The 12,694-nt window shown below is 42.1% G+C and overlaps 1 protein-coding gene across 4 annotated transcripts in view; it reads right to left on the bottom strand.

Annotated features, from left to right (window-relative positions):
• The window catches only part of Las1l (LAS1 like ribosome biogenesis factor), a 33,728-nt gene that overhangs the window by 6,293 nt on the left and 14,741 nt on the right, over positions 1-12,694 (bottom strand). For all 4 annotated transcript variants that reach the window (XM_048336049.1, XM_048336048.1, XM_048336051.1 and 1 more), the window contains one exon: positions 11,854-12,539. In XM_048336049.1, the coding sequence (XP_048192006.1) occupies positions 11,854-12,539 (686 nt within the window). The remainder of the gene's footprint in view (positions 1-11,853; positions 12,540-12,694) is intronic.

The following is a 12,694-nucleotide window of genomic DNA, read 5'->3' as shown; positions in this document are numbered from 1 at the left end:
GAGGGAAGTTACCTGTCTATGATCATGAACCTCTAAGATTTATACAAGACTTGGTATGGTTTGCTTCGGGTCTTAAACTGTGCTCACGGGTGCTTGTAGATTGGCATTCCCAATCGAGATGAGCAGAAGAAACACAAGAAAGATGGCAAGTCAAGGAATCTCATCTCCCACGCAAAATAAGCACGAAACAGGGCAGTCAATCAAAGACCTAGAGGAGAGGCCTCAAAATGCTCTACAAACTCTGATAAAAATGATAAACGATAAAGTTTAAGTCTCTTCAGACAAGTAATCTAGAGTGTGAAGTGAGCCAAAGATTAATACGTGAACGTGATGAAGCCAACTGTAAATTAATAGAGGAATTCATGGCTTCCACAAACAGAAATATAAACAAACTCCAACAGAAGGAAAAAGAGCTTCTCAGCTAAGATTTGAGAGACAGCACTCAGAACCAAATTAATGAAGTAACGAAGTCCAAACAGGACCTGAGAGAAAATTATAGCAAAGACATGGAAGCCATCAAGAAAGACCAGTCAGAAAAAAAGGGAAAGAAACCAAGTGGCTAGCCTATAGAGAAGACTAGATGATGCAGAGGACCAAATCTCAGGAATTGACGATTCCCTAGACTTTATGGAGAAAGAACAAAAAATAATATAAAACCAATCCAATAAGCAAAAAATCGCTTCAGGAGCTCCAAGATACAATCAGGAAGCCAAACCTAAGATTAATAGGTATTGAGGAAAACCTAGAGAAAGAAGTTAATGGAATAGGCAATTTGTTTAACAGAATAATAGCAGAGAACTTCTCAAATATCCAAAAGGATAAGCCCATCCAGATACAACAAGCATTTAGAACCCCAAATACACCGGACCAGAATAGGACATCCCACTGACACATTGTAATCTGAACAGGATCAATAGAGACTAAGGAAAGAATCCTTAAAGCTGCTAGGGAGAAGAAAACAATCACATATAAAGGAAAACCATTAAGAATTACTCCAGATTTCCCAGCAGAGACAATGAAAGCACTGGAAATATCACCACAGAAACAACCAAGATTCAGAATATAATAAGGGAATATTTTGCAAACCTATATGCTAATAAATTTTAGAACCTGGAAGATATGGGTGAATTCCTAGCAAAAATTGATATGCCCAAACTTAACCATGAAGATTTAAACCTACTAAATAGACCCATATCCAGCAATGAAATAGAAACTGCAATAAGAGATCTCCCACCCAAGAAAAGCCCAGGTCCAGATGGATTCACAGGAAAATTCTATAAGGCCTTCAAAACAAAACTCACATCAATATTTCTCAAACTCTTTCAGGAGCAAGACAAGGTTGTCCGCTCTTTCTCCTCTCTCCAACATAGTACAAGAATTCCTAGCCAGAGCAATAAGGCAAGAGGTAGCCACAAAGGGGATCCAAATAGGAAAAGATGCAGTTAAACTCTGTCTTTGCAGACGGCATGATCCTAAAGAACCTCATAGACGCTACTCCCAAGTTACTTGAGCGCTTTGGCAAAGTAGCAGGATAAAAAGTAAATCCCCCCAAAATCAACGGCCTTTCCATATGCCAATGACCTGAAGACCGAGGCCGAAATCAGGAAAGCAACTCCTTTTGCAATAGCCTCAAAAAACATAAAATACTTAGGAATAACCTTAACCAAAGAAGTGAAAGACCTCTATGATGAGAAATATAAAACATGAAAAACTAAATTAAGGCAGAAATAAGGAAATGGAAAAACCTCCCATGCTCCTGGATTGGGAAGATTAACATTGTGAAAATGGCAATATTGCCAAAGGCAATCTACAAATTCAATGCAATACTGATCAATATCCCAACACCATTCATTCTTTAAGGAAATAGAGGAAGCAATCCAGAAATTCAAATGGAACAATAAAAGACCCTAAATAGCAAAAAAAAAAAAAAAATCCTAAATACAGAGCTGGGGGAATTTCAATACCAAACTGCAAGCTGTATTATAAAGCTATAGTAATAAAAACAGCTTGGTATTGGCACAAGAACAGGCCTGAGGACGAATTAAACAGAACTGAAGACCCAGAAATGAACCCACAGCACTATGGCTACTTAATCTTTGATAAAGGAGCTAAAAAATAGGATAGGGGGCTGGGAATATGGCCTAGTGGCAAGAATGCTTGCCTCGTATACATGAAGCCCTGGGTTTGATTCCTCAGCACCACATATATAGAAAATGGCCAGGAGTGTCGCTGTGGCTCAAGTGGTGGGGTGCAGGCCTTGAGCAAAAAGAAGCCAGTGACAGTGCTCAGACCCTGAGTTCAAGGACTGGCAAAAAAATAGGATGGGAGAAAGACAGGCCTCTTCAATAAATGGTGCTGGCAAAAGTGGATCAACACCTATAACAAACTAAATAGATCCTTATACATCACCATGCACCAAAACCAATTCCAAATGGATTAAAGACCTCAAAGTAAAATCAGATACCCTGAAAACACTACAGGAATAGGAAGAAACACTTGGATGAAACATAGGATGAAACTTCCTTAATGAAGGCCCAGAAATGCAACTAATCAAAGAAAGGTTGGACAAATGGGACTGTATCAAACTGCAAAGCTTCTGCAAGGCAAAGGACATAGCCTGCAAGATAAACAGAAAGCACACAGATTGGGAGAAGATCTTTACCAGCCATAAAAAAATTAAACTCCTCTAAAACAAATCCTCAAAGAAGCAACTGCCCCCTCAACAAATGGGCTAAAGACCTAAAAAGAGACTTCTCTGAAAAGGAAATGAAAATGCCCGAGACACATGAAGAAGTGCTCCACATCACTAGACATAAAAGAAATGCAAATCAAAACCACACTGAGATTCCACCTCACCCCAGTAAGAATGTCTATTATCAGAAAAACTAATAATAACAAATGCTGGAGGGGATGTGGCCAAAAGGGAATCCTACTACATTGTTGGTGGGAATGTAAACTTGTTCAACCACTCTGGAAAGCAGTATGGAGGTTCCTCCGAAGGCTGAACATAGAGCTCCCCTATGCCCCAGAAGCCCCACTTTTGGGCATCTATCCAAAAGATTACAAGCAAGACCACACTAGAGCCACCAACACAACAATGTTCATCGCAGCACAATTTGTTATTGCTAAAATATGGAACCAACCCAGATGCCCCTCAGTAGACAATCAAATTCTATGCCTTTGTCAGAAAGAACGACACTGCCCCATTCATAAAGAAATGGAAGGACTTGGAAAAATACTAAGTGAAGCAAGCAAGCCAGACCCAAAGAAACATGGATGCTGTGGTTTCCCTCATTGGTCATAATTAATACATGTCTAGGATAGTCCTCGCAGAAGATCACAATACCTCAATAGCTATGTACAAAGGAACAGCTAAGATGATGCTAAGTGAAATGGACTCCACATTATGGAAACCAAGTGTTATATCATTGTAATTATTTTCAATATGCCATGTGAAACAGTACCCCTTTTTCTTTTTCTCTCATAATCCCTTCCCATGGTTTTACCCCTGCTATCACTATATCTGATCTTAGTACCCTGGATACTGTATATACATGTATTAGAACTAGGAAAGGGAAAGGGAATACCAAAATAGAAAGACAAACAATAAAAACACAAACCATTCCAAAAGCAATACTTACAGAAACATTTGGTGTAAACAACTGTACACCTCATGGGGGGGAAAGGGGAAAAATGAGGGAAAAGATAAGTTGGATAAGAAATGTACTAACTGCCTTACATATGAAACTGTAACCCCTCTGTACTTCACTTTGACAATAAAGAAAAATTTAAACATGGTGGGCAGAGCGCTTGCCTACTAGCATGCGCTTGGTTTGATCCCCAGAAACATACAGACACACACACACTCACTGTGGGCTTTTATGCCCAAGCCCTTCCACACATGCCCCACAAGCTCATTCACACACGGCCTCTGGTTCCTTATTGTTCACTACTAGGCCCAGCTGTTTTCATCTCTTCTCTGAGCTGCAGTATACAGGCCCCACCCACCTCCACACATACTGCTGTGCTACTTTTTCTGGGTCTGCCTTCCTTGAAGTTCTTGCTCCCCAACCCAAATGAAGGCACACAAAAGACTACCCTTGGAGGAAAAAATTCAGGCTCCTACTATCCATTAGCAACCCTCTCTGCACCTTTTCATCTTTGGGCCTGTAAGCCTGTGTGAACACCTAAAATCCCCATCATTCCTTCTTTTCTTTTCTCATCTTACCTTCACTTTCTCTGACTCAATGCCCTGAGTTCATTCTTTTAAATACATCAAAATCCCATCACCATGGACCGCCTTCATGAACTCAAGTAAATACTTTATTATTGCACATGAAATATGCAGAATAATATATACATACATCCCTTGCCTCTTGCTTTCTCCTGCATAGTACCCATATCCATACCAATCCCCTCTGGATGTGCTCTACCTAAAAGAGCCAGCACCCTGACAGTGGTCCTTGGTGCTTACATACTCTGTATGTAAGAGAGTACAAAGCCACTCATCATCCATGTACTTGACTGCCTCCTAGGCTTGCTTCATACTGGCTACCTCCTGTTACTTTGAACCCTTTCACCAGGGTGAAAACTTCAGGAGCCAGTGGAATCAGCACAGTGGTGCATACTTCTAGTGCCATTAGTTATGAGTCTAATACAGATCACTTGATCAGGGATCAGCCTGAGCCGTACAGTGATACCCCATGTGGAAAAAAAGGAGACTTGGAGCGTTGGAGGTGTGGCTCAACAATAGAGCACCTGCCTAACAAGTGCAAGGTCCTGAGCTCAAATCCAAGTACCACCAAAAACCTGAAGCCAAACATAGTGGTACATATCAATAATACCAGCAACTCAGAAAGGTGAGACAGGAGGATAATGAGCTTGGTCTCACTCTACTAAAGGAGTTCCAATTAGTAATTTCTCTTAATTAAAAAGAAGTGATAGAGAGGAGAAAGATGGCGCCGAAACAATAGGGAGGCACCCCGACTCGCACCAACTGAATAGCGAGCTGGGAACTCCAACACCCAACACTCCACCAAGAACCCAGCAAAACCAGCATCCAGAAGCAGTGGAGAAACGCAGGAAAACAAAAAGGAGCAAAAAAGAAGAACAGAAAACCTACACGGAGCCGGAGATTCATCGGGGCACCCTCCCCCCACCAGCCGACCCTGGCCCAAACAGGGTCAGGCTGGGAAAGGGGAACCCGGCGATCGGCAGACAGGTTGCCAGGAGCGCAGAATCCATATAGCGGGAGACCCCACAGACACAAAGCAGGGTGCGGACCAAGACACACCCGGCAGCGACGAGAAGTTCGGGTCCACACCGGATTCGGACAAGGGAACCCAGCGCGGCAGAAAGAGGGAACGGGGGAAGCCACCACGACACTTCGCCAACCCCTGAAGGGCCAACAGCGGCGCGGGACACACACACAAAGCAGCAAAAGTGAGTCCCCCATAATCCCTTCCCCCAATGGGAGACCCAAGCCCGACAAAGAAGCTATATCTCTCTCCCTCCCCCTCCCCACTCCCGTGGGAACAAAGGACCCCCAAATCAGGCGGGAAGCTCCCATCAGGCGCTGGGAAGCCAGTCTAGCAGGGGAAGGGCGGAACAGCCCCAAGCCCCCAAAGGTTCCTGAACTGGCAGAACCGGCCCCGTCCCCTTCCCAACAGGGGCCGGGGACGGCCGGCAGGGCAAGCCCCACCCGAGGCGCCTAGACCTTGCGGACTCTTACAACTAAAATCACAGGCGCTGGTGGGCAATACCAGCCCAGCAGGGTCACCTGAGCCTGATCTCGTTCCCCCTCCTCGCAGCGGAGGCGAGGTCTGAGGGTGCCAAGCCACACCCGGACAGTCGATCCCACTGGGCCCCACACATACTGCCTCCCCCCCCAACGGACTCGCGGGAGGGCACAAGCACAACCCAACAACCCAGGGCTCGCTCTGGGAGACAGACCCCACTAAAGTGCCTGTTGTAGGGGACTCACAGTGCACAGGAGGGCGGGGCCCCGGCGAAAGCGCCCGCTCTGGTAGGCGTGCCCTGCACTGGTGGGCGGGGCCACAGCGACAGCACCTGCTGCCGTAGACACGCCTACACAGAAGGGAGGGAAGACCTACACAGAGCTCCAGATGCGCAAATCACAAAGAAACATAACTCAGTTCATCAAAGGACAAGCCAACTCGCCAGCTCCAAAAAGCAGCACGACTGAAGAGGAGATGGAGAATAAAAAAGCAAATGAGGACATGCTAACAGGAATGAACGAAACCGTCAGAAATGAAATCAGAAAACAATTCCAGGAGTTTAGAGCGGAAATCTGGAAGGACACCCAGGAAGCCAAGAAAGAAATGGAAGCAAAACTGGATACAATGCAAGCCTCGTTTAAAGAAAGGGAAGCAAAAATGGATACAATGCAAGCCGCCTTTAAAGAAAATCTCCACACCCTGAGAATTGAAATGCATGAAAAAATAGATTTAAAATACAACTCTTTAAAGGAAGAAATTTCCACGATCAGAGCTGATATGACAACCATGAATAGCTCTCTGACATCCATAAACTCCGCAATTGAAACCATAACACAAAGAGTGGACCATATGGAATCCAGAATCTCTCGCCTGGACGATGAAGCAGCTGACAACAACCAGAAAATGACCACACTCCAAGAAAAGGTGAAGCTTCAGGGAAGATTAATCCAGGAACTAATGGACAAAGACAAGAGATATAATCTGCGCATAATTGGAATAGAAGAAGGAGCCGAATATCAGAGCAGAGGGCTTAATCATGTTCTCAATAAAGTTATTGCAGAAAACTTCCCCAATCTCACAGGGGACCCCATCCAGGTAACCGAAGCCTATAGGACACCTGGCAGGCCAGACCCCAGGAAAACCACCCCAAGGCACATAATATTCAAGACTACAGACCTCAAGATTAAAGAGCAAATTCTGAATTCAGCCAAAGCGAAGAAGGAAACTTTTTTCAATGGGAAGAGGATTCGAATAACATCCGACTTATCCACACAAACTTACCAAGCTCGAAGTGAGTGGAAGAACACCATCCAAGTACTTCAGAATAACAATTTACAACCTCGGATCAAATATCCAGCGAAACTGGAGTTCACATTCGAAGGGAGAACCAGATCTTTCCACACCAAAGAGGAGCTAAAGGAGTATGTGAATAAAAAACCAGCCCTACAGCGAATATTAAGAGGGGAAGCCCACCCAACAGAGATCGTAAAAGACACACAGACAGAATCAGAAAGAAACTTCAATAGCCAAAGTCCAGCAGAAAGACCAGCTCACTAAAGACAAGAAGAAAAAAAAAAAAAAACAGGAAAAAACAGCCCACCAAGAAAATGGAAGGAGAAAAAACACCCTTATCCTTGATCTCTTTAAATATAAATGGCTTAAACTCCCCGATCAAGAGGAGCAGACTGGCAGAATGGATCCGCAAACAAAAAGTTGACATCTGCTGTCTACAAGAGACCCACCTTACAGCAAGGGACAAAAACAGGCTTCGAATGAAAGGATGGAGCAAGATCTACCAAGCAAATGCACCCACCAAAACGGCAGGTGTAGCCATTCTGATCTCAGACAAGCTGGATTTCTCTTTAAAGTCCACTCAAAAAGACAAAGAAGGACACTACATATTAATACAAGGAAAAATCCAGAATCAAGACATCACGGTGATAAATGTATACTCACCGAACAAAAGAGGCCCGACATATGTCAAGCAAATTCTCACAGAATTACAGAGCAAGATAGATGCAAACACAATCATAGTGGGTGACTTTAATACTCCTCTCTCTCCAAGAGACAGATCCAACACCCAGAGGATTAGTAAGGGAGCTGATGACCTAAATAACACCATTTCCCAAATGGATCTAACAGACCTATATAGAACCTTCCACCCTACAGAGACCCAATACACCTTCTTTTCAGCAGCCCATGGATCATATTCCAAAATAGACCACGTCATAGCCCACACAAAGAACCTCAGCAAATACAAAAGTATTGACATCATCCCATGTATTATATCTGATCACAGTGGATTAAAGGTAACCCTCAACAACAAAGGATACCACAGAGCCTATACACACTCTTGGAGGCTAAACCCCACGCTGCTATCCAACACTTGGGCCACAGATCAAATTAAAGATGAAATCAACGAATTCATAAGCCACAATGACAAAGAAAACACATCACAAAGAAACCTATGGGACACAGCTAAGGCAGTACTGAGGGGCAAGATCATTGCACTCAGTACCCACATTAAAAGAATGGAAGCAGAGCAGGTGAATACCCTCACGATGAAACTAAAACAACTGGAGAAACAAGAAATGACAGAATCTAAAACGACTAGGAGGGGAGAGATTACAAAGATTAAAGAAGAGATAAATCTGATCGAAAATAGAAAGACCATTCAACAAATAAATAAGACTAAAAGCTGGTTCTTTGAGCAAATAAACAAAATTGACAGACCCCTTGCAAGACTCACAAAAAAAAGAAGAGAAGAGACGCATATTCGTAAAATCAGGGACTCCACAGGAAAAATTACAAGTACACACGATATTCAAACAATCATAAGGAGCTATTTCCAAAACCTCTACTCAACAAAAAACAATAATTTTACAGAAATGGATCAATTCTTAGAGAAGTACAAACTGCCCAAACTGAACCAAGAAGAAATAAATCAACTAAATAAACCAATAACTTACGGTGAGATACAGGAGGTAATCAAGAACCTCCCTACTAAGAAAAGCCCAGGCCCAGATGGATTCACCAACGAATTCTACAAAACCTTTAGTGAGGAGCTAATTCCAATACTCCTCAAACTCTTCCGTGAAATAGAAACGGAGGGAGAAATCCCGAACTCATTCTACGAAGCTAATATCATACTCATCCCCAAACCAGGCAAAGATCCAACAAAAAAAGAGAACTACAGACCAATATCACTAATGAACACAGATGCAAAGCTCCTCAATAAAATATTAGCTAACAGGATCCAGAAAGTGATCAAGAATAGTAGGCTTCATCCCTCAGTCACAAGGATGGTTCAACATCCGTAAATCAATCAATGTAATTCACCACATAAACAGAACTAAAATCAAGAATCACATTGTTATCTCAGTCGATGCCCAAAAAGCCTTCGACAAAATACAACATCCATACCTATTAAAAGCTTTGGAGAGAACAGGAATAGATGGAACATTCCTCAAAACAATAAAAGCCATATACAACAGACCAACTGCTAATATCATATTAAATGGAGAGAAACTTAAATCATTCCCCCTAAACACAGGAACAAGACAAGGATGCCCACTCTCCCCACTTCTGTTCAACAAAGTACTGGAATCCCTAGCCATAGCAATAAGGCAAGAGGAGGACATCAAAGGGATCCACATCGGCAAGGAAGAAATCAAGTTATCCCTATTCGCAGACGACATGATCTTATATCTCAAGGACCCAAAAAACTCAGTACCCAAACTCCTACATCTAATAAACCAATTTGGCAAAGTAGCAGGATACAAAATCAATCCACAAAAGTCAGCAGCTTTTCTGTACACCAGCAATAGACAAACAGAAAAGGAAATTATGGAAACAATTCCATTTACAGTAGCCAAAAAAAGAATAAAGTACCTAGGGATCAACTTAACCAAGGACGTGACGGACCTATTCAATGAAAACTACAAAAATCTAATAAGGGAAATCAAAGAAGACACAAGGAGATGGAAAGACCTCCCATGCTCATGGGTAGGCAGAATCAATATAGTGAAAATGGCCATATTGCCCAAATTGTTATACAAATTCAATGCAATACCTATCAAAATCCCAGACACATTCTTCACTGAAATAGAGAAACCAATCCATAAATTCATATGGAACAGCAAAAAACCTAGAATAGCCAAAGCAATTCTAGGCAAAAAACATAGTGCAGGAGGTATCACCATACCAGACTTCAAGCTCTATTACAAGGCCATCATAACAAAAACAGCATGGTATTGGTATAAAAACAGATCGGAAGACCAGTGGATTAGAATTGAAGACCCAGAAATAAAACCGCACTCTTACAGCCAACTGATATTCAACAAAGGAGCTAAAGACATACAATGGAATAAACATAGCCTCTTCAACTACTGGTGCTGGGAGAACTGGGCAGCCATATGCAGAAAACTCAAAGTAGGCCCAAGCCTATCACCATGCACCAAGATCAACTCAAAATGGATCAAGGACCTCAACATCAGACCTGAATCCTTGAAACTACTGAAGGACAGAGTAGGAAAGACACTAGAACTTATAGGCACAGGAAGGAACTTCCTGAATAGAGTCCCAGGGGCACAACAAATAGGGGAAAGACTCAACAAATGGGACTACTACAAATTAAAAAGTTTCTGCACAGCTAAGGTCATAGCCACCAAAATAGAAAGACAGCCAACGATATGGGAAAGGATATTTACCAGCACAGCAACAGACAAAGGCCTGATATCTGTCATCTACAGAGAACTCAAAAAACTAAGCCCCTCCAAGCCCAATAAACCTATTAGGAAATGGGCAAAAGAGCTAAAGAGAGACTTCACAAGAGAAGATATAAAAATGGCAAAGAAACACATGAGGAAATGCTCAACATCCCTGCTAGTAAAGGAAATGCAAATAAAAACAACCCTGAGATACCACCTCACCCCAGTTAGAATGGCCTATACTCTGAACTCAGGAAACAACAAATGCTGGAGGGGCTGTGGGGAAAGAGGAACCCTTCTCCATTGTTGGTGGGAGTGCAAATTAGTACAGCCACTTTGGAGAACAGTATGGAGGTTTCTCAAAAAGCTCAATATAGACCTACCCTATGACCCAGCCATACCACTCCTAGGCATCTATCCTAAACAGCAAAACCCAAGATATCAAAAGGACATTTGTACTTCCATGTTTATCGCAGCACAATTCACAATAGCCAAAATTTGGAAACAACCCAGATGCCCCTCCACAGATGAATGGATCCAAAAAATATGGTACTTATACACAATGGAATACTACATAGCGATTAGGAATGGTGAAATATTGTTATTCGCAGGGAAATGGTCAGAACTCGAACAAATAATGTTGAGTGAGACAAGCCTAGAACACAGAAAACAAAGGGGCATGATCTCCCTGATATATGACTGTTAACAAAGGGAGATGGAGAGACAGTAGAGACCAAGTCAGTGAACACTGTATATGTGCTTGATACATTGTATATTGCATATGGGTCTACCTGACCTAGACAAGGGATGGGAAAACAGGTTGTAAGATATCACAAGAAATGTACACACTGCCCTACTATGTAACTGCACCCTCTTTGCACAGCACCTTGTAAAAAAAAATTTTATGTTCAATTAATAATAAAAAAAATTAAAAAAAAAAAAGAATACTGGAAGTAATGGGGTTAGGAACCAATCCTCTTAAAAGAGAAAGAATCTTAGTCTAGTTTTAAAAATGTGTAATGGACAACTTTGCTGTTTCTTCTTTAGTCAGTACTGAAATTTAAAAAGATCTTAGAATATTATATTCAGACAATTTTCATTTCAAATATGTATTATCTCCTAGCCTGTAAAATACAGGTATTAGTTGAATTTAAGTTCTAATATAAAAGAGATGTTCCCTCCAGTTCTAAAAAGAAGAGAAAAAGAGACCATGTTTCATTTTATATGAAAAACAGAATTCTATTTTTTTGCAAATATAAGGGAATGTTGCTTTATTTAATGGGAATATATAGTTTTTCTCTATATATAATTTACTTATATAAATAAAAATTTATCAAAGTAAAAAAAAAAAAAAGAAGTGATAGTCAGAAAAGGAAGACATCAGTGAGGAGTATCAGGGTCCTTACCTGAACTAAGTTGCCATGCAGAGCCCTGCAAAACTTCTCTTTTGTGGGCCATAATCTTGGCTTGCATCACTGTGGGAGACTCTGGTGCAGTAGAGAAAGAGCCTTCCATGTTTCCTTCCTCTTCCACTTCATCATTATCATCATCTTCATCTTCTCCTTCCCCTTCTTCATCTTCCATGTCATTTTCCTCTTCCTCCTCTTCTTCCTCATCTTCCTTGTCCTCATCCTCATCCTCATCCTCCTTGTCCTCATCCTCCTCCTCTTCATCGTCTTCTTCTTCCTCCTCCTCCTCTTCCTCCTCCTTTTCTTCTTCCTGTTCCTCCTGTATCTGGTCCTGCATGACCCTTTGCTTCTCTTTCTCTGATTCTTCTTTTTCCTGTTTTTCCTCTACCTCCTCCTCCAAGACCTTTTCCTCTTCCTTCTCCATCTCTTCCTCCTGCACTTGTTGACTGACATCATGAAGATTTCCCTGCTCCTCAGGCTTCTGGGCCTTTTCTTCAGAGTCAGGTGGACTGAGGATCCGATATAGATTTTCTATTGTGAATGGGGTCTTCCCAATGGGAGTAGGGACCACTGTGTCATCCTCCTCCCGGTCGAAATCTCCACTCTGTGTATATATTGAACAGACGCGCAGCAGCTTCTGCTGATCCTCCTTTGGTATGGCTTGTCCCATGCCTTTGAAGATACTGAGCAAAAAGAGAGATGGGGTAGGAAAGATTCGAAATCTGAAGTTAGTCCACACCTCAACACTCCAGGCTTGGAATATATACTTTACACCTCTACTTATGCCCCTGACAGGCAGCAGAGTAAAGCAGGTTAACACAGAAACAAAAATACCATG

Source organism: Perognathus longimembris, chromosome 28 (assembly GCF_023159225.1).
Source record: "Perognathus longimembris pacificus isolate PPM17 chromosome 28, ASM2315922v1, whole genome shotgun sequence".
Taxonomy (NCBI): domain Eukaryota; kingdom Metazoa; phylum Chordata; class Mammalia; order Rodentia; family Heteromyidae; genus Perognathus; species Perognathus longimembris.
The sequence above is the reverse complement of the archived record's forward strand: the minus strand, read 5'-3'. Positions and strand labels throughout refer to the sequence as shown.